Source organism: Mycetomoellerius zeteki, unplaced genomic scaffold (assembly GCF_001594055.1).
Source record: "Mycetomoellerius zeteki isolate Tzet28-1 unplaced genomic scaffold, Tzet1.0 scaffold564, whole genome shotgun sequence".
Taxonomy (NCBI): Eukaryota; Metazoa; Arthropoda; class Insecta; order Hymenoptera; family Formicidae; genus Mycetomoellerius; species Mycetomoellerius zeteki.
The window spans coordinates 147,615-174,858 of NW_017257571.1; the positions used below are offsets into that span (position 1 = coordinate 147,615).

The window sequence follows — 27,244 nt, forward strand, 5'->3', positions numbered from 1 at the left end:
TGGTTAATTATTACCTTTCAGAATTAAATTTCTCTAAGGAGAAATGCCAATATTTCATTACATCCTTCTACAAATATTTAATGAATTAATATTTAATATTATAAATCAAATTTAAGTGAATTAATTACATTGAATATTTTATAATGTCTCAGTTGTATATATACGTACATATAGGCATTTCAAAATCCTTGAACATATATCTGCCAGATATCCTTCAGATTAAATTTTGTTATACGAATATTTCGTAGATTGGTTATTTCGACATTGCTTATTTCGCATTATCTCTCTATCTGAATCGAGTACATAATTAATTCTTTATTATAGGCACTTCTTTTTATAAACGCAATTCGTAAATCTATTAGTAACTTCTATTTCACTCATACCTCGATTTAAAATCCGGATGATTCGAAAAAAGTTCAAGGCTGGCGCCAGAATATAAACAACTGATTTTATTCTGTCATTTCACATCGTTAATTACGAAACACAATATTCATATTTATGATTTACGATATAAATATTATTCTAAATTATATTCTTTGCTTAATATTACCATTATTTTTAATCAAATAAGAATTTAAACCATATATTTCTCATTCTAAATATTTTCGAGTGTTATCTATTGTACATTAACAATTAATATTTATATACGTGATGATAAAATTAATTATTATTTATTTTATATTGTATAAATAAAATCGATCAAATTTGTAAATTTGTAATTGTAAATTTACTTTTCTCGCATTAAAATTGATAAAATATACGATATTTGAATTGATTAAATAAAAAACTATATTTTTATAATAACTGTATGTAACAATTTAAGACTTGAGACGCCATATTCTGTTAGAGGCGAGAAATAACACAATAAACGAATTGCTTTTTTTTTTAGTTTTACTTTAAATACAGCTATTTTTAGTTTTTTTCTTAAAAACATAATAATTTCGTAATCATAAAACTTATAAAATATGCAGTAAATTAAAACATTTGTCCGATATAACACAATAGAATGTAAAATAATTCCTGCAATAATGTATAATTTTTCAGTTGTTAAATATCTCCACAGCGGTTTTTGACAACTGAGAAATTTACTATTATTTTTTAAAAAATTAAACACTCTAAAAATTATAATGTATATCCTTCTTTACTTACATTTAATTGGCATAATTGCGAAGAATGTAATTATGATTTAAAATTGTGCAAAAATGTTACTATTACTAAATAAATTTATCTCAAAATATTTTTGAATTTTAATTTAATATGGTTTAATAATTAGTTTCATTGTTAACAACAAATGTAATAAACTTAAGTAAATAACTTAAATCGAGAGAGAATAAGAGAGAGGTTGAAAAGAATTCATTTATATAAAAAAGAATTTTTTTCGACCTTCCTCCATATTATTTCATTTTATTTCGTAACTCCTTGAAAGATCCTTTCTCTTTATTAATTCGTGGCTTTAGACTTCTTTTCTTCTACTTTCCGATTACATCGGACGACGCATTCTATTATGAAACCTCATGCGTTTAGAAGTTAATACGTTTATCTTATGAAAAATGGTATGAAAAATTCAAGGCCTCATGTTTGCATGAAGTGATTTTGTTTCATGCATGAAGAATCAATTCGATCTGCGAGCAAATATTTATTTAGGATCTTTTGCATTACTTGTACGGTTGAAAATATCGACACACGAATTCATCGGTCGATCCACAATAATTATAGCAGTAATGAGTGCGGAAAAAGGAGCCCAGTGGATCTTATTATGCGGTATTCATGCAGAAAGTAAAGAATGGTTAGTTAACGATTGATCTGACAAAAATAATTATTGTCTGATAGTATTAAAATTAAAATAAGTTCTTGTATCTGTTAAGGTGCGTATCCACCAAAGAAACATTCAGGAACTTGTTGCCTATTGTTACTAGAAACAAACGATTTTAACTAATTAACGGTGGAAACTAATAGGAACAATTTGTTTCCACCGAATAAACTTAATTTGGAGGAACATTTAGTTTTGCTCTATAATTCTAAATCCGCACGACGACAACCGATCCCAGACAGCATTCATGTCCAAGATTGGGACATAGGATATTTTAAAGACATCATTAATAGTGATTGATTGCACTTAGTACACATGTGCACTGGTGCACATTGAAGCCATCGTACACAAATTGACGTAAAAATATATACTTAATATATATATAAAAACGGATTAAATCATGAAATCTTCAATACATTTTATTGTGATGTTAAGTAAAATCTGTATTTTATACCTATTCGAAATATTTGCGTTCCATTTTTATACAGATTAAATCAGTGATTTTAATACGCACTCGTGCGTCCAATCAAATTCGCTATAAAAAACACCTTTTAAACGAATTTAAAAGACTTCCCGCAAAAGACAAACTAACAATAACATTACATCAATTTGCTACTCAATAATATAACTGTTATGTACAACACGTGTTGCATTACATTTATATTATTGAGTGGAAAATTATTGATGTAATGTTGCTATATCAATTTGTGTTCTGTGGCTTTGTAATGACGTCTTTAGGACATACATATTATGCCTGTCTGGGATCGTTTATGTTTTCCTAAAGATTCAAGATCGTTACTGCGGAGGCTCGTCCTGTCCGTTCACTTTTATGATTGTCCGTCTATCGTTGTCCTGGTCATTCGATATTTTTCACATCGGTGACAGTAACGGTAGTGATGGCGATAGGCAGCGGCAGCGGCGGTGGCAATTGCGACCGGTAACGATGGTGGTGGTGGTGATGGTGGTGACGGTGGCGGATGGTGGCGATCGCGTGGTGGTGGTCCCGCATTCTGGCGAAAGGGAAACTACCTGGTCGAGTGGCTCTTTTTTTTTCTTTTTCCCCCTCGACTGGCGAGCGGGATTTTTGACACGGCCGACGTCCGATCGTACTTGCATTTGTCTCGGAGCACTCTATCCGATCGTCGTCCCCGAACAACGTCCCTCGTGCAACGAACGCGCGAAAAATCGGCGCATCCGAAAATGCGTCACGTGCAACGTCCCGTCTGACCCGTCTGATCTCATCGTCTCGAGCGCGAATTCTGTGATCTCGATCGAATCTTTTCTCTTTTCTTTCTCTATCCTTTTCTCTCGGAGTGTCGCGTAGAGTTGAATATCAAGTCCGCGAACTTTTACCTGGGCCGTTTTGAAATTTCGTTCAAAGAGTGTCGCTCGTTCTGTTTTCGACAGGTAACGGCCGCGCCGATTTATTTATTTCTTCGATTTCCTAAAGTTTCTCTTTGGTTTTAATTCGCCATCGGAGAAAGTATTACGGATTGCCGGGGCGAATTGTGCTGTGGTGGCTCGGAAATGAGACATAGGATTAGACACGACTGAGCAGCTGCAAGGTGAGCGTGGAAATCCGAATTGTGTGCTCTTCTAATTGTGTGCTGTGCCATGCGGAACTTCCGCGTCAACGAGTGGAGATTTAGCTTCCATACACAAATTTCCGTAAACGCACAGAAAGAACGATTTTTCTAAAAATTCAATTAGATGCAGGTCTAAAAACAATTTTGTTGCATCATCAAAATAATTTGTAGGAAACTCAATACATAATGCTGCAAAAAATTTAACATTCGATCTAGCAATCAATTTGAGCGTTCTACATAGTTATATGGTTCAATAAAATTATTTTCAGATCATTTAGCTAAATTTTTAGATATTTTATTAAAATCATTTTTTTTCTATGCAGTAAGCAATTTTTTATTTACTATTGCTTACGTTATTATATGTTCTCAATCTGTGATTGGCCCATTTGCTTAATGCTTACTCCTTTATATTTCTTGTGTGCTAGTACATAACCGACGATCATTTATTTTGATCCTTCTTGTTAACTGATCGCGTGAAAATGAGATAATGGAGAGACACAATAATTGAAAAACTCATCCTGCAATTATATTCAAAAGCACGTGTTTGCTTTTGATTGATAATTCATCGTTGTAATAATTACGACAATTTGTCGTTGTTATAATTCGTTCATTTGCACTCGTCGCGGTTGATTCTCGCCGCGAATCGCAAGAAGTGGCCCAGAAGAGCGAGCAACATTAACGAACCGGACTCAGAATTAACTGACCGATACAACTCGGCAGACCACTTTCACATGCGCAAACCGCCAGATGTACGACCTCCGTTTCTTACGTAAAACTCGGGCACCCGTGTAATCATAAACGACTGTTCAAATGTCGAAAATTTCTCATTTCCCTCGAACGTGTCGTTTCTGCAATTTCACTCGATGACATTTCATCTTTACGATCGGACACGAAACGGATGTTTCAACGACTTTAAACAAAATTAGTTGTACTCTAGTACCTGATGATGATTTTATTAGCTCGCGCTTGCAAAGTGCACCGTAAAGAAAATGAGGATAATTGAATTCATTTTTTTAGGATATAATTGTATGTCTTTCATAACTCGTGCCGCATATTTGATCTCGAATATTAAATATATATAAATTATTAACACACACACATTTTACATAACTATGTTAAGGCAAGAATCTATTAATTAAATTACTAATTTTATTTCTTGTTTTGTAGAAATAGATTTGTAGAGTTTGAAAGTTAGATAGTTCCAAATTGAGAGAAGCAAATCTAAATTACGAAAATATTTAAAATATTTTTTAATACTTCTAACATTTTTTCAGATATCTTCTATGTGTTTGTTGCATATTTATTATTATATATTTATCCATAATGACTAATAAAAATACAACAAATATATAAAAGAAATCTGAGAAATACTAAAAGTGTGGAAGGTATTTTATAATATATATGTAATACTTTTATTTTATATATACATATATATATATGTGTGAATTTAGTTGGTCGCATGCTCTGAGTTGTGCGTGTTACAAAATAACATTCTTGAAACAGTCGATACAGTATCACCGATCGCGTATACGGCATGAAAAGAATTTACTTTCTATCGACGCAAGTACGAACGACCTGCGAAAAATTAAAGCTGATACTTTGATTACGAAACCTACGTCACTTAGTTCTAGCATGTAAACTTACCGCTTCTTTGCCACGTAGAAAAAAAACGCAACCACAAATATTTGTCTTCGTAAAACTATTCGACTCGTAACGAGCATTAAGGCTTCGTTCGAAGGAAATTTGCTCGATTTCCACGTGCTATTTGCTATTAACAAGTATCTCTATCTATTAGCAAGGATATATAGGAGAAGTCGTAACCAAGTAATCATTTTGCATTTACCGTGGCATTACCGTAGAACTGAATGGAACAAATGAACCGTCAGATGTCTCGGAGCAATGGTAATTCATGTACTACAATCATCGAACCTTCCTTGATACTGATCTTTCCCCTCTCGATCCTCCTATGATGCTTCCATTCATTCATGTGCGCATGATAAATGTGTATAAGAGAACGATTGTTATTACAATAAAATTTTGTTTTTTTTTCGTAGGTATATAAATATTCGAAGTGTATATAAATACGTTAAAATAAAAAGTATATAAATAAGTCATAAATATTTATAATATCTTGAAATGAGAAAGATGGAAAAAGTAATTAATGAAATTTGAATAATAATTAATTAATTTGAATAATACTTTGTGCTTAATATCCTTATAACTCAATGTATAAATCTCACGTTAAACAATATTTTAAATAGAGACTCAATAGTTTTTACATGGTTTATAATGAAACTTTTTGTTATAATATAATAAATTTGATATAACGAGAGCCCCTCTTTTTTCTATTTTTTTTATCGAATACACTTTTGTGCAGTTTCTTATACAATACAGAAACTTACAGTAACGGTGCTGCAACGTTTGCAATGTTACTTGCGATATTGCTGAAACGTTGCAATATTGCTATAATGTTTCTAAAATCATAGATTTGTGCTGTATAAGATTTAAAATTGAGTGAACCAGAATGTTTGCAACGGGGGAAGAACAGTATCGCTTGCTCTGCTTCGAAAATAATAGCGCAGTCGATAGAAACTAACAACCGGCAAGAGTAAAAGTAAATTTGAGCAACGCAGGCAATGCCGCCTTACGTTTGATCTATATGCGTATCGACTCAAGTACACTCGGTGTGCACATTGGAAAGTTCATTTTCATATTAAAATCAAAAGTTTAAATTCGCTAATTTGGTATAAACATCATCAGACAACAAAATCTCACGTCACCTTTGTAAATAAAGTTACGGTTTATTTTTCTTATAAATGTAACATTATGACAATTATCAAAAAAATAAATTGGAATTATATTATTTTTATCGTTAGTTTTTATTTATTAATTCAGTAATCTTCTTAAAAACAGAATCGATTTAATTATATCTTATTGAAGTAAAAATGCTAATTACATTTGAAATAGTTACATAGAAATTCACACAACAATTGATGAATTTATTCCTTAAGATACAATTATTTCTTAAGATGTTAGGCATTTTAGACTTAAAAATTTGATAGTCGAAAGAAATGATAATTACAAACAATAATGTAGCCAGAATATTTGTAATAATTATAATTCTCGAATCGATACATCGACAATTAATATGTTTTTAATTACGATAAATTTTCATTAAAAACGTATTAATATTTAATTTTCTGTAAATATATGCGTATTCCATTACACTGTAAAATTTATAATATCAAATTGTAGTTATTTTTAATCAAGTGAGTTATCTTTAACTATTTCTATAGGTCGTCATCGCTCCTACTCAATATATCGTTAATTTATTATAATTAAAACAATGGAATTAAATAATTTAACTAAATAAATGTATTAATTTGATTCAAATTTAGTTTATTATTTACTAAGAGCATTAATATGAACATTGTTTATTTTGAAACTAATTACAGAATCGGATCAATTTACATTTTGACATAACATGAAAATTAAAAATAACAAAATGTTATTTAACTAAAAGGATTTGGTTACCATCGCTCCTTTAATATCTAACAGTGTAGCCAGAATTTTCTAATGTTTTTAAAAATTCTAAAAAGGGTTTCTTCATATTTTTTTCAGAATGGCAAGGACGTTTTTGTTGAGCTTCATAGTGGCGTTGCTGCTGGTCTTCGCTCTTACCGAAGCTTCTCGTGGACAGACTAATGAGGTAATTGATTACTAAAGTATGTAATTTAAACATATAAGCGATGATACGTAAGAGATATAAAAGATTTATCTAATTGTTTCAGAATTATATAATGACATATAATACATTGTTAATTATAGGATATTTTTTCGCTTAAAAGATTAATTTTAGATTTTAATTTAAGCTAAATTTTAGAATTATTCAGAAAGGAAAAAATTATTTATGCGTATACATTCATTAACTAGAAGGCGAATAAATGGTAATTTTAAATATAATACATCATCCTGAAGAATATATAATATATATAAACTTTAATTTCTCTCTCCAATTCTTTGCGTTACATGAAATACATTATGTAACATAAAGCGTACGTAAAGACGCAAATTAATTAAAGACAGAGATTTAAAAGAGCATAATCATCTATAAATTAATGCACACGAAATACATGTATGAAGAGACCGGTAAGATCCGTGTTCGCACGTGTTTTGTGTCAAGGATGCGCGTTTGATATCGGGCGTTTACGACATTGCAACGTGCGCGTATTGTTTTTTTCCTTTTTTTCACGAAGGCCGTCGACCCAGCGGAACGAGTCGATTCGTATTATTCGACTAAATCGCACGAGTGCAGTTGCACGCGGCGCACGATGCTCGGTAATTAGAAGCCGAGAAAGGAAGCAGTTCCTTTACCAGATGCGATTATTCGTATAACAACGAAAAAGAAAATCTTTGCGAATGATTCACGACACTTCGTTTCTTATTCGATTAAATCGCACATCACGATTTAATTTAAACATAATGTCGTCTTATTTTGTTTCAATTGTGGGATATTCCAAGATTTCACTTTGATGACAAATTCCTTGATTGATTTGTAATTTCTTTAATCAAAAAGAGACCTTAATAGCTTCCGTGTTATCAAAGATTTAGGTCGAAACTTCCGAGAAGTTCAACCGAAAGACAGAAACTTGTTATTTACTTAAATTCAAAATTTACTTCCTTTAAATTTTAATTTGCAATAAAATTATCCGATTTTGCGATGAACATCCACATTAACGAATTACATTAAATAAAACAATCGTCCTCTTAACATTTTTAAAAACTCGATATTATATTTGTGTCAATGAATTCGCTATTGAATTGAAGTTCGAGTGTAATCGTCTAAAATAAGTTGCTATAAAATAAGAATCATTTTGCAAAACTCTACAATAACATAACGAATAATTATAATTTATACATTTAGAACGTGACGATGAAAGCAACGATATCACGTAAAAGAGAAATTAGAAATAGTTTGTGACTTGTCAACATCAATGAGTCATTCGTCTTTCCCTCTCGATCGTATACTTGGATGTCCAGATTCCAGCTATTCGTTTTGCATTCGCCTATAATAATACGATTGCCAGGAAGATCTCGGACGCTTTCGCCGGCTCTTTCACCGTAAAAGTTGTTAAAGCGAGTTCGTGGCATACAAAAATATATAAGTATACAATATAATAATTCTTCCGATAGATCAAATAATCTATTAAAAGAATTCAGATTAGCATATATTTTGGTTATATTATCATGAAGTTCGATCGTAAATACTACTTAACACGTACATCGGAAATTACTAGCACGACCCAAAGCTTTGAAGAGAACTTTCCCAACATTTCAAAAGTTCGCGTGTTACTATAACTTTTGTTAAATAATCTGGAAGAATGTAAGATTATTATCGTTTAATTTTTAATTTAAATGGAACATTAAAAATGTTTAGAATATAAAAAAGATATAGCGCTGCTTTATACAATGTACAATAATAATTGCGTAATACAATATTAGTTATTATTAATCTTTCGTAACTCGAGGATATTATTTAATCGTAAAAATATTATAAAACTATAATAATTTTATGAGATCAAATTTAGCTCGTAAGAATATAACGTATACTTCACGAATTCTCTCTCTCTATCGCTCTTTAAATGTATGTTTTATTCAAAAAAGATGAACATATAAAGTATTGTCATCAAAGCGAAAATAAAACTGTGAAATCAATAATTTTTATTATTTTTAAAAATCTTTTCATTATTGGGTCTATTATAACTGTCATATGTGTACATTAATTGACTTTCGCATTAAGATGATCATTTATTATCATTAGCTATCAATCAATGGACATACGTAAACTACCACGAATAATGCAGTTGAAGCTTAAACGAACGGATTCGACACGTATGAACTTTTTGCTTATTCCTTCGTTCTCAGTTTTATGCAACAATATTTGCAACAGAAATATACTTGTATGTGTATACACGATAGAGAGAAACTTTTATAAAAATTTTCTTGGAACAAATTTATTACAATTTTTATAACATAGTAATAATAAACTTATCAAAAAAAGACAATAATGATTAAGACTTAACATAAATATTCCAATCTCCAGACTAGTGTTCGTTATTTTCTAATTCTGATCCTATTCTGTGCATTATCGTCGTCAGTAATATGATTGTAGTTCTTATGTTTATCAAACGTACAAACATTTCACGCACCAATCTAGATATCGAGGCGGCATAGATATAGCTTAGAACACATATAAATGGAGTGAGAGGATAAGAAGGAAAAAAGACATCGCAAGTTTGCATGGACCACGCCCAGTCGTGCGCCGTTCGCTTAGCGAACGATATATACCGCATGATCAAAAATATCTCTCTCCCATGTGTTTGTCCTATTTTCATAATGTTACAGTTTGATATAGTAATTATAATTGAACATAATAAATAGAAAGTAGAATATAGTTGAATATAATCGATCACAGAATGAAAGTCAAAGCATCGCTCTATGTCCTCAATTGTTAAGAAGGTAAAATCACAATTTTATTAAAAAAAAAAGTAAAAGTAAAAAATAGACGAATACAATTCATCTTTATTACAATTTTTATAACATAGTAATAATAAACTTATCAAAAAAAGACAATAATGATTAAGACTTAACATAAATATTCCAATCTCCAGACTAGTGTTCGTTATTTTCTGACAATCGTCAAGTGTTGTACAAGATTGTATTAATCACGATCTCCTTTTAATCATCTCTTTAATAGTCTAATTTATCAAGAAGTCAACATGAATTCTGAAGGGAATTAATATTGTCGATGCTACCTGATCGTTAAGCTCTAGATTGGACAATTTCGTTTTCATTAGTATTCGCGATTACCTGCGCTAGCGAGGCAACGCGTATTCCTTCGGTGAACGTAAGCGCGATGTTGATAATTATTCCGCTGTGTGCACCGATGATCATAATCTAATGGAAGCAAGAGCGAGATGTTTTTCTTATAGATTTAATAACGCGTTACGTAAGACAAACATTTCTTATTCCAGGATAATTTTTTTTATCATTGTGTAAGTAGCTTCTTACAAAGCGTCATCGACATCTTTCGTTTCATCATAATAACGGATAATTTATGTAACAGTATGAAGATCTCGCGATTTGTAAATCGTCCCGACGGAAATCGGCTTACAGTTCAAGGCGGACGCCTCTTACCATGTCATATGTAATGTTCTTAATTATTAATGTCCTCAGGAATGTAGTTTAATAGATCATTCTTGAATTAAATACGGAGATGTACTCGGAATAATTACGATAACGCTAAGATATCGAAATAGATTCTTTGCATATTCATTATAGTTTGATATTACAATGAGACTATATAGTTTCAAGTAGTACCACTCAAATGGAACACAGAAGTCATGATATCATCATGACCTTATTTGTCATTTATAAGTTCATTTTTAAATGACAAATGACATCATGATATCCTATAATATTATTATGATTTAATTACGAGTTTGTATTTTACCTGGATATTACTTTTCTATTTATCTGATATTTTATGATATATTAATTAACTGATAAAATTAAAAATGTAATACACTGAGTTTTGCACGTTTTTTTACACATGAGCGAAAGTATTTAAATCATCAGTGAGAGTCGGTTCGATTTTACAGATTTCTCGAGCTTGTTTCTTGATCCGTTACTTCCGAATGAAATGTCAAAACCATTGATTAACATCGCAATCAATTCTGCAAATGAATATAAGTCGCGAAGCCTACTTGCCTTCGTTTCTTTCTCGATAGACGGTTGGTGCGAGGCCTTTAATTAGAAAAGCAAATTACACAATACGCCCTAGTAAAACGTTGCGATCGATATCTAACAAATGTCCGTCACGCGTGTCGTATTGTACCCTTTGGCCGAAGGAACGCTTTATAATTTAGATCGATGATTAACAATCGACGTTTCAGCACTGCTTTCGTTCAATCTCGAAACGTGCTCGCGTACGTGCGCACGCGGTTGCGTATATCACGCTAAATGCGCGCCTATGATGCTTTATTGCGCGTACGAATACACAAACACGCACCGACAAGTGTACGTCGCAGACGGATGTAGCACGTTGCACAAGCGTGCGCGAGTGCGATCTAAATCGAGTTTTCTATCGGAGAAAGCGCTTCTTCTGCATCGTTTACCTCAACAGACTTCCTGATTTATTTGCCATATCTCGCGCTCCCTGTCTCGTCTTTATTTACTCGGACAGCTTCGTCTAGTGCGAAGAGATTAGGATACACATCATTAATATATTGCGATCGAACTTTATCCGATAGTGTTACGTGGTATACTAATTGGGTGATACTGTTACGATGTATTAATTATACTAAGAACACAAAAGAAGCGAAAGAAATGCGACTAATTATATTCTATAAAGTTAATTGAATGTCAGAAATAACGTAAAACTTACATAATTTTTCTATGAAAGAAAATGGGAACGGAATTTTATATTAAAAATACTAAGCAAGAATATCTGCACGATATATATAATATTTTAAGAATAAAACTGAATATTTCTTTTTATTTATAGATGAAATTGTGGAGTAAATGATAATATAGTATATATGATGTTTTCTTTTAATTGTGCCAGCAATAATATATCGCATTGTTACGTGCACATTAAACTCATTGTTAGTAACTCATTTACACAATGTTTCTGGAAACCTGCAATCACAATTGTAATGCGAAGTAATTGCAATGGTAAAATCATTCTCTTACACATTCTACCTGTAATATTCGAATAATGATACAACGTAATTCCAGCTGTCTTAATTAATTATGAGAACTGTAATGTGTTTACTTATTGTTCGCGGTATCAATTATCTGAGAAATAACGAGAGAGAAACGAAAACTATTTCCTCGTGGTATGAAGCTCGAAATTATCTACAACTACAATATATGAATACGCGGCAGTAAATGCGCAAATGTCCATAAATCTTTTGTTGAAAAGTTTCTTTTGTTTCCCTTCCTTTCGAATAATTTTCTGAAAAATGGCAAATGTAAAAATTGCTATACCGCATCGAAATTTGAGCTTTGATAGAGTCTCTTTTTATGGGGATTACGCAATATAAATCTTTTACGCAATGCGTTATAAATAGAATTATAGCGGTTCAACTTTAACCTACCCCTAACGAGATCTAATTTTTTCTTTCACGTCAGTATGACTTATTACAAGATTAACTTTGAACTGAATGGAAAGTGCAGTCAGGTAAAACGAAAGCAAAAAAGTAATAGCAAAAGCTGACATAATTTCGTTAGAAAAGGTGTTTCGCGATAATATAAAACGATATATCATGAATAATTTCGATTGTCATATCACGAGAAAGTATTCTTCATTCCTGAACAAGAGCAGTTTCTTTTGCGTCATTTCTCAGACAATTGAACCGCGAACAATAAACGCTAGTTCTCACAATTAATTAAAACCGCTGATATTGCGTTGAATTATTATTCGAATTTTTATCATAAAAGTTAAATTTTTTGTGTCATTTATGATCCATGACAAAAAATTTTTATGCATGCAATATGTTACATTTTGATCAAATAAATTATACAAAATATACTTATTTCTTTTCGGAAGTTATAATATTTTACAGCTGTCTCGCTTTTTATCGCGTTTTTTTCTCTCTTTCTCAATCCCATTAAGAACTTAAATGCTAAATTAATTTATATTAAAAATCAATATTTTTATATTTTTACGAATACATTAGCTTAAATATATGAAACTATCCATAAAATAAATTATGCACGGAATAAGTAAAGACTTTTGATATATAGCTAAGAAGCTATACAAGAGTCAAAGCCCGTAAACAAAAATATTATTATCATATTTCATAAATTTCTCTTAAAATAGCTCAATGTATTTAATATATTTCTTTTTAAGATTGGATACCGATAAAGAATGTGCTTTCTCTTTTTTTTCAGATTTCCAATAGTGATTTCTGTATTTCATAGGCGAATGCATAAAATCAATGATAATTTTTAAGGAGAGCTGTAAAGATCGGGGCGCATAAATTAATTTGATCACATGAATTCAAAACACATAATTATCCCGAAAGGTCAGAAGTCGAAAGTACAGCATTAACTACCTATTCACGTAGTAACCTATTCACGTCGTTTACGCTGCACTCAACTTTGTGATGTTTGTATATATGCTCGAGTGTCCTTCAGCTATCGTTCGATTTCGCTCGTTAACGGGAAAAGTTGCTTTATATTGCATTGCAACGTTTAAACTCTTAGTCAAGATTATTGCATTCAAGTGATTCATTTTGCATTTACCTGCAGGTGCAAAAAGCTCTTTGATATCATTTAATCAAGTATCATTCAAGTGTAAACATTTCTCTGTATTAACATTTATTTAATATCATCACACGTTAATTTTTAATATTATTGATCTTATAATATCTTTTGTTTATTAATTTAATAAAGCTACATATAAATACAGGAAACTGTTTACTTTCAGACTCAAAATACATTTTCACATTATATCTCTTCATTGATACAAGTAAAAGTGACACAAGTAAAAAATTGTCATTTAAATTGCAGTGTTTGAAACCGATCGTGTTTTAAAACGACAGTTTTAAAAATTCACAACACTTTAATATACATTATAATTGAAAGCATAATATGAACAAAAGTGAAATTATGCATATTCATTATCTTAATTAAAGTATTGCTTAAATTAAAAAAATATTCTACTGAAAAGATGCTAATTTTTATATGTATTACTTTTCTATCAATAGAGCGACATGATATAAAATATTTTAGAATCATCGAAAACTTAATTTTAAGAACATAAATTAGGGAAGTTAATACTTCTAAACAAATTTTAAGTAAAGCTAATAATTTGCTATGGTCAAATAATAGATTGTACCTATTAAATATCTTATATTAATTGTATTTTTAATAAAAATTTTACATTGTACAAAGAATACAAAGTTCATCTAAATTTAAATAAAGAATAAGATTTCATAACTTAATTGGTTTTTGTAGGCTGCAAAAATTCTATCATTTATTTACGCTTAAATATGCTGATTGTTCTAAATAAGGATAAATTAAATATAAATCACATTATAAATTTTTTGTCTTTTATTTTTTTATATTGCATGAAATAAAATATGTACTATATATATCTTTTTTATAATAAATAATTTTTATAGTATTATATAATCTTTAAAATGTTGACATTTTTAGATATATTTTTATTCAGTATATTTTATATATAATGTAAAATATATATCCAAGAAAGAATAAAAGTTTGGGTGAAAGTAACGATCCTTAAGTTAACTCTGTTATAAACTGCTTGAGTTGGATCTGGCGCCGAGACCACACCCTGAAAATTGGCCCATTCGGACCAGTTTTTTTTTAGGTCGCTCTTATGTATACTCTCATTATATATGCGTGACATAAAGATAATAAATAAGATATTTGAAAAGCCTTCCAACCCGTGATAACTTCCTATATTTGTCTCCAAAAATGCTAAATAATTCGGGCATTTGTTAAAATTATGATTATAAATACTTATCAAAACTTTCAATTTTTTTATCTTTGAAATATGTTTTATTGTGGAATACTGACAATATATATCTTCATACATATTCACAATTAGAAAAGGTTTCTGCAAGTATTTGATGTAAAATCTAACTATATATTTATGTAATTATCAAAATTATTATAATATAACATTGCAATAATTTTGATAATTACATAAAAATGGAACATGTAAAAGAAATGTATTGAACTAAAATAATTATTTGTACGATTTAAATTTATTAATTATTCCTTATTATTACCCTTTACTGCTTTAATCGTAGGTAACTAATAGATCCACTTAAAGCTAACTACGTGTAAAGTTAATGATAAGGAAATTGTAAATTATATAGCTCGTAAACGGAAAAAATATATACAGGTATATATAACAAAGACTGAATAAAAGCAGAACGACCTCACAACATGATTCTGTGAACTTTCGCAAGAAGGCGATACGTCAAAAGGTATAGAAGGTCATTGCATATGGAACTTGCTTGAATTAAATGGGTTGAATACAATATTATCGATACAAATTCCATCGGGGTACAGGACAAGGACAATAGTGCCCAGATGTAGACGACCCTTTTGATTCGTCGGTGTGGAAGCAGTCCACCTTCGCGGAGCAAAGTCGAGCCTCTCACCTGTTCAAAGAACTTTTCCAATATCCGCACGGTGTGTTACAAGCACCTATTTCGTAATAATCGTCAGGCAGTCAGGCGATCCGAAAATTTTCTCGATTTCTACGCGTCATAACTGTATTAATTCGACTTTCTTTCGCAATTTGCATTACTTCCTTTTTACATGAATCGTCCCGGAACTCTCTACCCGCCGTTCCTTTCTTTTCTTTATAAATTCCGTCGACAACGCGTACGTTTCTTTTCGAACAAGTTACTCGATTGCGCGTTATGTATAGTCATAAAAAATATTTATATTTTTCATTTTTAATTATTTTAATATTTAGCATAAGTATCTTGCAATTCTCGGTCATCGCCTTCCTCTAAAAATGTTCACATCATAAAGGCTTTTCACGAAAAATGCAACAAAAAATCATATTTGAGGCACTGTTCTTTCACTGTTTTTTAATCTTTACGTCCCTGAATATAAATTTTTTTTGCTAAATCGAAAATAATACACAGGTCTGCTGTTTCAATGTCGAATTGATAATTTTTAGTGAAAAAAAAAAATAAAATTAGTTGGTGGGAGTGGTTGAAAGAAGAGTAGGATAGTGGTACCATTAAATTTTTTATTTGGTACCAACAAGTAAGAAACGAACGTTAAAGGTTGTTTTTTGATAGCTAAATGACTTGATAATCCTCTTATCTTTCATCTATGTTCACTGAAGCCATCAAATTTACATACTAATTTCCAAGTTCGTTCTCCAATTTTCTTCGTTTTGATTACGCGCAAATCTGATCGACTAGATTCGCGACAGTTCGTTTTTAACAGCATGCCTTGCGGAATAGCGTGGCGTGACGTGACACCGACTTTTACTTTCAGTATCGATAGCACGACGACTAAAAGACTTAGACAGATAGTAATGAAACTAGAACGCATATTCACATATCATGAATCGCATATAACACTATCACAGCTGTTGTTCTAAAGGCTCACATTTTTCATTTCATATGTAGAAATATGAAATATATTGAGATATTTCTGTCTATATATATGGATGATAAAAAAAGAATTTTTTTAATATTTAGGAACTATTGATTGTGAAAGATTTTGGAGATCCAGAAATAAGTATTGTTGACAGTTTTTTGACATTAAAGAATTATCATTTAATATTTATACAATATAAATACAAAATATTTTATTATATTTTATGATAATATATTACTATTTAAACTTCTTATGTATTGTATTATATTTTATATTTTAAATATTTAAACGATATAAGAATTAAGATTTTAAATAATTTTTTAACACACATATTCTAAGTATCAGGTTGTGGTTCTCCTGGTAAAGTGAATTGCAATATTTTACGAAACATTGGCATTTAAAACACAAAAATAACTCGCAAATCACGTAGCTTCTTTGAAAAAAATATCAGTGGATGCCTCAAAAGTTTTATTTTTAATTCTTTACTATTATGGTATAAATCTACAAACATTTATCGTTGAACGTCTGGCTTTTTATATCCAGATCAATCGATTAACTGAGAATTTGGAATATTTAAATTGTTGGAATTCGTTGAATTTGTAAATCTTCTCAATATTTTTTATTATTTAATTAAGATCTTTGAAATATATCACCAAAAGCGATATTTCAAAAGCACTTCTAAGTTTCTATATTGTTGAGTCAATGGATTGTTGGATTTATCCATAAATGGATTACAGTTTTATCGATTCACTGCGAATTAATTTGATACGAAAAATTACAATAACTGCTTCATAAAATTCGACGGATTAAACGATACTGTCATCTCATTTGCATCTTGTGCAAACGTCCAATATTGAAAACAAGTTTGTTGCAACTGCGAAGAAGGAGGAGAAAAATTTCAAATGAGAAGTGTGCACGCTAGAGCCGTTTTCCTCTAAGCATCGACAGGTCAATGTAGTCACGAGGATTTTAATGCCGCTTATTAACGCTAACGGTGAAGGTATAATCTGTGACGAATACGGCCTATTTGCCGTAACAACTGGAAATGCAATTAATTGCGTTTGTCAGGCATTATTGTCAACGATAGCTGATCGATCGGACCCGTCAAAACCGGTTATTACCATCTGCGTTAATCCCAATTTCAGAGGATTCTCTTAATTGTATAATTGGTACTTTCCTGCGATTTCATTAGGTATGGTATCTTTGCAATCGGATTACCGTGTATCTCTAGGACGTTTCTTTCTCTCGACGTGTACTTTTGATTAACGATACATTTTATCTTTTTCATATTAAAACGCAGAAATCATAATCATCTAACTATACATACGTTAATCGTCTAACTATACATATGTTAATCGAACAATTATAGCCTTTAATTGATCGATTATCGATCACATAAACGATATTTCTAAAATGTCCTCGGGCGGTTATTTATGGACTTTCTAAGTATTTAGCACATGCAGTAATCCGTTCTCATGAAAGTTCTTATGCCTTTTACTTCGCATTTATAATTAACGCTATTACCGTCAATTATTTAACTAACATAAAAAAGCATCTTGATAATTAGAGCATCTTCAGTAATTATATAATAATTGTACGGATTTTAATCGGGTTAATGTTTTGAAATATATATCATTAAAAACGTTCTGTTCCAGAAATTAATAAAACCTCTTTTTCTTTTTTTTTTTCCAGGAACAAAGATTTGTAACATAGAAATAATGCAATTAATTAATAGTAATTTGACCTACTAATAAAACGATGATAAAATTATTATAAATATATAACTGCACATTTTCAGACGGATAGACAGAAAATAACGAATCGCGGTACTGCGCGATACAACTTTAAATCAACGACGGAATCGAATAGTCTTTCTACACCGGAAACCAGGTTGCCTCGCGATAAGAGTTCCCGTTCAGAAGCAGTTGCCAACTTAGAAAAGCATGAAACGCATTTTGCGAAAGAAGGTTCGATTAGATCGCGAACAAAATTAAAGCAATCACAGGCGGCAGATGATTCTACTACTACATCACGAACAAGTTCGAGGCATTTGAATACTAGTGTTGATAATTCACGAAATCGTCAAAAATCACACGCTACACAGGCTCTTAAAGAAGAAATAACGAGGGACGACAATAAAGAGAACGCGCCTGAGTCACGAACGCCGAAACGATTGACAGCTTCCCGAAGAACGTCTTCGGACGCATCCCTCATCTGGGTGGACAATGTAAAGTTGGATCACGAAGTGTTTACCAAGTCGGATCACTTAAGATCAAGAACAGGAAGAAAGATTTCTGTGAATCACGGGAGAGAATCGAAAGGTGAAATAATCCCAACCAGAAAATCTCCGGAAAATGAAAATGTGGAGAAAGCTAAAAGTCCGAGCAAAAAATCAGAAAAAGAAGAAGCACGATTGGAACGTTCAAAGATCGAGAATGTTACTCCGAAAGCGAACATGTCAAAAAAAATAGATACGAAAAGCACGAACAATTCTGGCAGTCATAAGGATCACTCAAAAGATGTTTCGTTGTCGGGTTCCGAGAGTATAAGAGTGAACGTTCCTCTGACAGTCGGAAATGATGAAGACGTCAATCTTTTAACGTCTGCCACGGCTTCGTCCGTTAGTGTGTCTCCGAGACAAGCTTCGAGGTCGGACAGGGAAAAGATAGAGAGCAACGACATCGCAAGATCGAACACGAAGAAAAGTAGACAGTCTAATCGATCGAAATCTCGTAACAGATCCAAAACGAGGGATCCTAATTTCGAGACTGCAAATTCTCGTCGAAGTTCGTCCAGATCCAGCAGTACCGCAACTGCGGAGACGAATAGACGATCCTCCAATTCTAGACACAGATCTAGCTCGAAGAACGTCAATTCGAGAGGCCGTTCTACACATAAGTCGAGAGATGCGGTCACGGCGGAAGCAAGAAATAACGATAGACAGAGGAATACAGACATCGATTCTGAAGCGAATGCAAACAGACAAACGGACACACGACGTAATGACAGACGAACGTCCGAGGGAAAGCGAAGATCCAAGGATAGCAGATCAAAAGCGGAAGTCAAGGTAGACGAGCAAGATATCCGGGTGCAATCCAGAAGTCGGTCACGCGCAGCTACGAGCAACCTTGGTAATTTACAGTTCAATCCTGAAACATTAATTAATATAGCATTAATAAATTGACAATCTATCTCAAGGAGGCAATAAACCGTCTCAAAAAGACATTATTTTTATTTATATAAAAATCACTTCAATTGCTTTTGATTATATTATTACACTGAAAAAGAATATAGTCAGTTTTAACAAATATTTAGTTCAATACTACCAACTAAATATTTATTAAATATAAAGATTTATTTGTTACAAGAAAATGTTACAAGAACATTAATTTGATTTAACAATCATTCTTTTTACTAAACAAATATTTATTTACTGTAAGTAAATGTTTAGTTGGCAGTACTGAATTAAATATTTATTGACTATAAAATTGACTATAAATATAAAATTGACTATATTTTTTTTCAGTGTAGCGATCATTTAATAATAAGATATCTGAAACAATATTTAAATTAATTATGTAGAAGTTTTTTCACAAAAACTTCTCTACATAATTCAAATATTGTTTTAGAGAATCCATTCTTGAATTCAGAATTGATAACTAATAATGAGAAGCGCAACATATCTATATTATCATAATTTTAAAAATAATCTTTACCATAATTTTGAAAATAATCACGTTTTTTTCAGATGTTACTACTACTTACATTCCGAAAGCGACAATCGCCGAAATTACGACTATTTCTTCTGTGGATGCAGAGATTACGACATCCAGTTTTACAACAACGATCAGACCATCGACAACGACTCGAACGTCCACTTCGACTGAGCGAGTTTCACGCAACAGGGGAAGAGATAGAGGAGAAAGTTCTCGAGCGATTAAACCCCCGAAGGAAGATTTTTTTAATTACGGTCTAGGTTTTCGTGGTCGAAAGAGTTCGACCGAGGCATCGTCCTCAATTGTTGCAGAACCAAGGACCACTACGCCTAAAAGTGAAACGCAATTACGTGGTAATCCCGGATGGACTCTCAGGCGTCGACCTGGTCACGTCAATCAAGATGTTTCTTCTTCAACTACATCCACGCCAATTAATCGAGATCAGATCAACGAAATTGTCTTGTCCACTGATTCACCGAGGAGCACCGAAACGCCCTTAAATAATACAAAAGCCGGACGAAGAGGTACCAAAAGACCAAAAGTAAAGGACGAGAGCGATATCGTATCGGGCGTCGCGGCGAAGAGCACAACAAGAGGCAATAAAACCTTCAACAAATCCGAAAGCTTTGGTCTACCCAAGGGAACAGAACCCGAGAGTGACAATTATCCTCCTGCATTTCGAGCTAGACTGTCTCAATTGGTGAGTTTGAATTTATTTATATACGAAAAATTGTTTTTACTTTATCTTAAAAAATTGGTCGTCTATTACGTTTGTATTAATTCTTTCCAATGTTAGGAACATAAAGTATAGCTTTATTTTGAATCTTGAAAATTAGACGAAAAAGACAGATAATGGTTAAAGTTTGTCTTTTCAGAATACGTATAAAAATGCGTAACATAAAAACAGGCAGATATATTTTTTACATATTTATTTATTTGTTAAATTATCTTATCAGTCTAATTTCTACTTATAATTGTTTAAATTATTATACTTTGTAAAGTTACAGTATTTATATCTATATTTGTACCTGTTTATCTAAAATTATTATAGTACGACATAAATATATTAAATACATTTCAAAACTTTCTTTGCAAAAATATTTCACAATTCTGTTTCGCAATGTTTTGAATTTTTATCGTGAAATCTTTATAATATTATTTATTGCTAATAACACTGCTGAAAAAATTCACAATAAAAACAAGCACACTCAGTCAAAGAATACTTTCAGAAAAATTCTAACTCGAAACCTACTGAAGGAAAAAGTACAACTAGGACCAACTTGCAGGTAAGACGGCATGCAGATCTTTCGACATATTTGCTAAATTAATTATTAATTATTAATTTACTTTAACTCTTAACATATTAACGATTTATAACAATGTGCATCTTATTTCTCTCAACTTAAGCCATTTGTAGGCAGTTAAATCTGTGGATGTTAAAAATGCATCTTTAGCATGAAATAGCTAATCTTTTGAATCTTTATCAAACAATTAGCATGTACACCTACATCGATAAAGGGAATGATACGGTAGAAGTAAAATTAATTAATATGGTGGTGACTTCTCTCGTCGACGTGTATAATTCTTATACATTTATAATTGTATAAAGCGCTAAAAAAATGCCCCACGTAGGAACATTCAAAGGAACACACATTACGACGGCATATACGATCCAGCACGAAAACGATGCATGTATCCGAAAAAAACAGAACTGTGGAAAATGTGCTTGCGACAGACGTAGTCTTGCACGTCTCTTCTCCCACGAACCCCTTAACTTCGATACTCGACCCAGATACGCGACAAGTAAGAATTTAGCGGTAGTTTGGTTAGAACTTTAATGGCACTTTGGGATTGCGCACTAATCCTGCTGAGAAATCGCTTTATCATTCCCATGCTCCGGAGATTTTCGGTGCTTCCCTTAAATTTTGTAAACACTCACTCGATATCAACTAAAAATGACATAACAACAATATTATAATTTCGTATTCAATGTAATTTAACACATGGTGTTATATATTCTCTAAATTATTTGGAGTGAAATCTCACTCTAAAGAGTGATACTCTAAAGATTGATTCAGTTTTGAGAAAGAGTTTAATGGTTCAATTTTCAATCTTTATAAGAGTTAGATTTCACTCTTTAGAGTAAAATTCACACTAAAAGTTTTAAAGAGTAATAATTACAATATTGAATGCGAAATTATAACATTTGATGTTAAATTACTTTTAATTGATATCAACTGAGTAGATATCTCCATTCATAGGAAAAATACCAACTTTAGTATATATTTCCTTACCACCTGTTTATTCCCAGTTTTTGGATACAAAGATTGAGATTTCGGTTTGATTTCATTTTTTATCAGGGAGTGTATTGCGAAAAGAGATCCGTTTCTTACGATCGTCAATCGTTGAACGCGACCGCTTTTCGAGATCACTACAACCGGGGTACTAAATCTTGACAAGAATTACAGTATGAAATAAGGAATGGTGTATTGGTTGCTACAAACGCAAATTCACGTTAAATGCATCATTAAGAACCAATCAGAACTGGACAATGATGCATTATTAACATTATGACTGGCGCTGCCAGTGAAGCTTACTTGGTGATCGGTGGTGGTAAAACTTGACAGAAACAGTTACAATTTTGAAAAAATTTAAAATCTACTCTTTAAAGCTTTCGCCAGAAAGCTTTTGAGATGCGTTTTGCAGAAGCTTTAGGAACGTGGTGACAATGAACATCCAAATGAGACTGGATTTGAACGCTATCGTGACGCAAAGAGTGGCGAATCCTCGACAAGAAGTTTTCTCAAGATATATCTAATTGCAAAAAGGTCGCAGAGCAGCCTCAAATCTTTCATTATAATCTTTTGCTGATCTTTTCGATTGCGATCCTAGTTTTACTTTCAAGTACCTTTGATGAAACGACCGGGAATGAGATGAATAGATGTCTATTATTGACGCGTAATGAATGAATTGGTTTCGAGATTTTGCAAACTGACTTTGATATAATCAACCTCTCTTTCTTCTTACGTTGTCAGTTTGTCGAGGAGAGAAAGTATATTCGTAGGTAGGTCATTGCAGCAAATTAAGTAATGACCACGTTGTTATTCAAACAGATAATTGATTTTAATTTGATGCTTCTCGATATGCCGTGAAAGTTTATTATTAGGTTTATTAATTGAAGTACTAAATAGGGTGCTAAATAGAGAGTTAGTTATCTTCAGTTTTTACAAAATGAAGAAGTATTTAAAGCAACGTCGTGTAATTAGCAATGTAAATAAAATTGTAAATGTGTTACGGTATAAAACATTTTTTTAATCTCCTTTGTCTTATACTCAGCTTTTTATAAGAATATTTTACTTTGCTGTCTAATGAAAAAAAGTGAAGGAGACCGTCACACTGGTAGTAGAAAAAAAGAAATAGAAAGGCAATTTAATGATTGTGCCCCATGAACTGTATATCTATTATTGCTAGAAGTACGGAAGCAAATAGTTTAAAAAATGATACATAATTGCAGTATAATTGCTTATTAGAAGGATACATTCAATTAAAGATAAGTGAAAGAGCACAATTGCTCGCTTATAAATAACAGTTTGAAATATCAGTTATTTATTGTAATACGAACCATTTTAAGCTTATATATTATATAGAAATAATTTTCTTGAATTATGTGCTAAAAAAATCCGATTTAATTTAATAAAAATACATATTTGTAAATACTGTATATATAGAGTAGACTTGCAAATAGAAATGTAATATAGAAAGGTACGTGGCTTATAATTTTCCAAAAAATTATATAATTTTATTATTTTTAATTATATTATGCAGAAATATGCTTTACAAATAAATGCTGATAGCAATAGTATTCGATAATTCGCTAAACTTCATGCACTTAACGTTACGTTTGTTTCCTCAAATATTTTCTATTATTGCATATTTTCCGTAGACGATTTCGCTTATTCATTACATTACACACATTATGTTATTTTGCTTTGCAAGGTGTAAAGTATTCTTATTTAGATTGTGGTTTTGACGAGAACGATTAAAATTTCAGTCCACGCCAACGAAATCTTGGTTCGGGTTCTTTAGCCAACTGGTTGCATGGATCGTCTTCTTACTTCAGTTCATCAGACTTCTATTCCTCCTTTAAAAAATAAAAGGTGGATGTAGCTCTCCTTAGATGATCTATATATTAGCTTTTTTGTAATCATATAAAAAGAGAATAATACGTTTCCACGAGTGAATTTTGCAAACAGTCTTGAGAACATTGCTTCGAGTCGAGGAAGACGAACGCCTTGTACAAGGTCGCCGTACTAACAGAATTTACTTCTGAGCTTTCGGCAGGTTGCTTACGAACGCTTGGCGATTTTCGTCGCGTCCTTAAAATGGAGCTCTTTAAACGACCTTTTCAGGCCACAAAACCAAGTTTGACGAGTCTGTTCTCCGAAAGATCCAAGCTGAAACTGGAGTTAGCCAGAAGATTAATCAAACCCGAACTGAATGTTGACGAGAACGATTTCGATGTAACGACGACCGCTTATTCCGGTAAATCAAAAGCGAAAGAAGTTTCGACGGTCAACGAAAGCAGAAACATAGAGAAAACAACAAAAGCGACCAGCAAGCTCATTGGTACTCGTGCCACACATGGAAGTTCGACAATTGCGAGTGCACCGAAAGAAAAATCAATTGTAAGAGGCAGATGGAAGATCTTAGAGACCAGAAAATCAACAAAAGACCAAAATGTCAAATCTTCACTTAGATCACCCCCCGGTACGACTAAGAAGATCCGAGTGACTTCTGAAAGAACATCTTCGTTCATCGAAGAAACATCGTCGAGGAACGTTACAGAATTTAACGCTGTACCACGTTTAATTACGGTTTCACAGCGCGGTGCCGTTCCCGTAGAAGGAACAGCCGCCACGACTGTTGATACGACAAAAGTCCGATCCCCGACGAGCACCACGGCATCGCGGGACGAAGTGTCAACGTTGACGAATACGGTGGAAGCTATAGAGGAAAACACCATCATTACAACTGTCGAACCGCTGAAGCTAGATAAAACATTCGTTGAAACTATTACTGCAACATCAGGTGCTGTCACTGATGCATCAACAGAATCTAAAGTCCCCACGGAATTCCCTCAAGAAGTTACACTACCACCGACCGTTACCACGGCAAATGATATACTTTCGTCGTCCACGTTAGAAAAGGTATATCCCGTTTATATTCCGAATGCGAACGACTTGTCGGGCGATAAAGAAAAGACGATAACTCCAAGCAATAAGAGCAGCGTTCGATCTCGTTATACAAGTCAGGAGCAACCGGACAAGGTGACGGTTTCTATGGTGACGTCAAGAACCGTCGGACCCACTAGTAGGTACATCCGGAAAAAATCGGGTGTTTTCACGCCATACGACTCCATTCCGAAGATAACCAGTACGGAAGGGACACTTCCGCAGACGAAGCGACGAGAATTCCGTCCGCGAACGTCGACTTATAGGAGGCATTCCGAGGTGCCAACTAGCCAGCTGGTAGTTCAGCCGCCGACGACGATCGAGCAAACGACCGCCGGCATAGCTATCACCCCAAAGCCGACTAAGTATCATGCTCAAGTCGATCCGAGCACTCGATCTTCACCCTCTGATCCGTTAGTCAGCGTGAGGATCGACACCTCGAACGATACCACCTCGCAAGCGTCCGGTATCGCCGGAAGCAGCAATGGTAATAGCGGAAACTCCAACATCTTCAACCCCACTAGAAGCACGTATCTTACTGCGAATACCACCACGCTGCTGGAGCAACTACGGAGCACCGTAGCACCGCTCTTGAACAACTTAGGCGACAAGACCCCCATCTTCTCCGGAGCCTATTCTAATGTGAATACAGGAGTGAGTGATTAAATGATTTTCGGAAAACCATTTATTTTCTATCCGATATAAAATTAAATTAATACGTGGATCTTAATTTTATTCTATATCTATAATATAATTGAAAAAATAATTTTAATATATCTTATATTTTTATAATATATTCAAGCAGAAGTGTTTCATAGTGAGATATTTCTTTTTTATTTTGGAAATATATTGTAATTTTTATACTTTAGGAAGAAATATACTACAATGTATAATTTTTTCTACGTATAGAATTCAGCCCCCAGGATAACACCTAACGGTTCCCCGCCGAGATTCAGCGCGAGATACAAAGGAGCAGAATTGTTTGTAAGAAAACCGTCTGTTGGTCAAGCTGTGATACCATCGATCACAACATCATCGACTACGGCTTCAACACTAATAGAGGTAAGACTTTTGAGGATTTTGGAAAAAATTTTATAAGGGAACGTCATTGAGGAGAGACGAACCTTTTTTTGTTTAACTAATGCACATTGTATAATCACCTTTCAATTACATGTTGTGTACTCAGTCGAATAGAAAGCGATAATTCATAAACTTGTTAGCTTTAATTTTACGTTTTAATAGCAGCAATTCGCGTCGACACGACATTCTTATTTCATAATACAGTATTTCTCGTTATTTTATGGTAAATATATATATATATGTTTCGTGTTACACATATTTTTTGTGAATATCTCGCATTATACATGTTGATATATTTGTAAAAAAAAACCTTTTTACTTATAAATCCTTTTAAAAACAATAACGACGATATTGCGAATTTACAGTAACATATTATATGTTTTTTATATATGTATGACTGAATATTACATCTAACTTTGTTATTATTTCAAGATAAAGTTCTAATATTTTATGTATATGCGTATACGTGTATGTATGTAATACTATGCTACGCTACTCTACTGTATATGAAGTATACTTTTCACATAGTCTAAAAATAAGTCTTAATAATCGTAATACAAAAAAAAAATCGCGACAGAAAGATCCAGGTAAGACAGTATGCAAGTCGAACGCGTTAATGGTTCCCTTCAGGAGAAATTACGTGAGGTAATTTTCTGT

General features: G+C 32.5%; 1 protein-coding gene across 2 annotated transcripts in view; it reads left to right on the forward strand.

Moving 5' to 3' along the window:
• Nucleotides 1-2,938: 2,938 nt before the first annotated feature.
• LOC108727926 (mucin-17) overlaps nucleotides 2,939-27,244 on the forward strand; it is a 37,261-nt gene continuing 12,955 nt past the window's right edge. Inside the window, exons 1-8 of one of the 2 annotated variants that reach the window (XM_018456233.1) lie at nucleotides 2,939-3,375; nucleotides 7,018-7,105; nucleotides 18,359-19,691; nucleotides 20,309-20,976; nucleotides 21,506-21,562; nucleotides 21,909-22,079; nucleotides 24,686-26,161; nucleotides 26,417-26,569. In XM_018456233.1, coding sequence (XP_018311735.1) covers nucleotides 7,019-7,105; nucleotides 18,359-19,691; nucleotides 20,309-20,976; nucleotides 21,506-21,562; nucleotides 21,909-22,079; nucleotides 24,686-26,161; nucleotides 26,417-26,569 — 3,945 coding nt within the window. In that variant the 5' untranslated portion in view covers nucleotides 2,939-3,375; nucleotide 7,018. The remainder of the gene's footprint in view (nucleotides 3,376-7,017; nucleotides 7,106-18,358; nucleotides 19,692-20,308; nucleotides 20,977-21,505; nucleotides 21,563-21,908; nucleotides 22,080-24,685; nucleotides 26,162-26,416; nucleotides 26,570-27,244) is intronic. The other variant, XM_018456232.1, reaches the window with a different exon arrangement.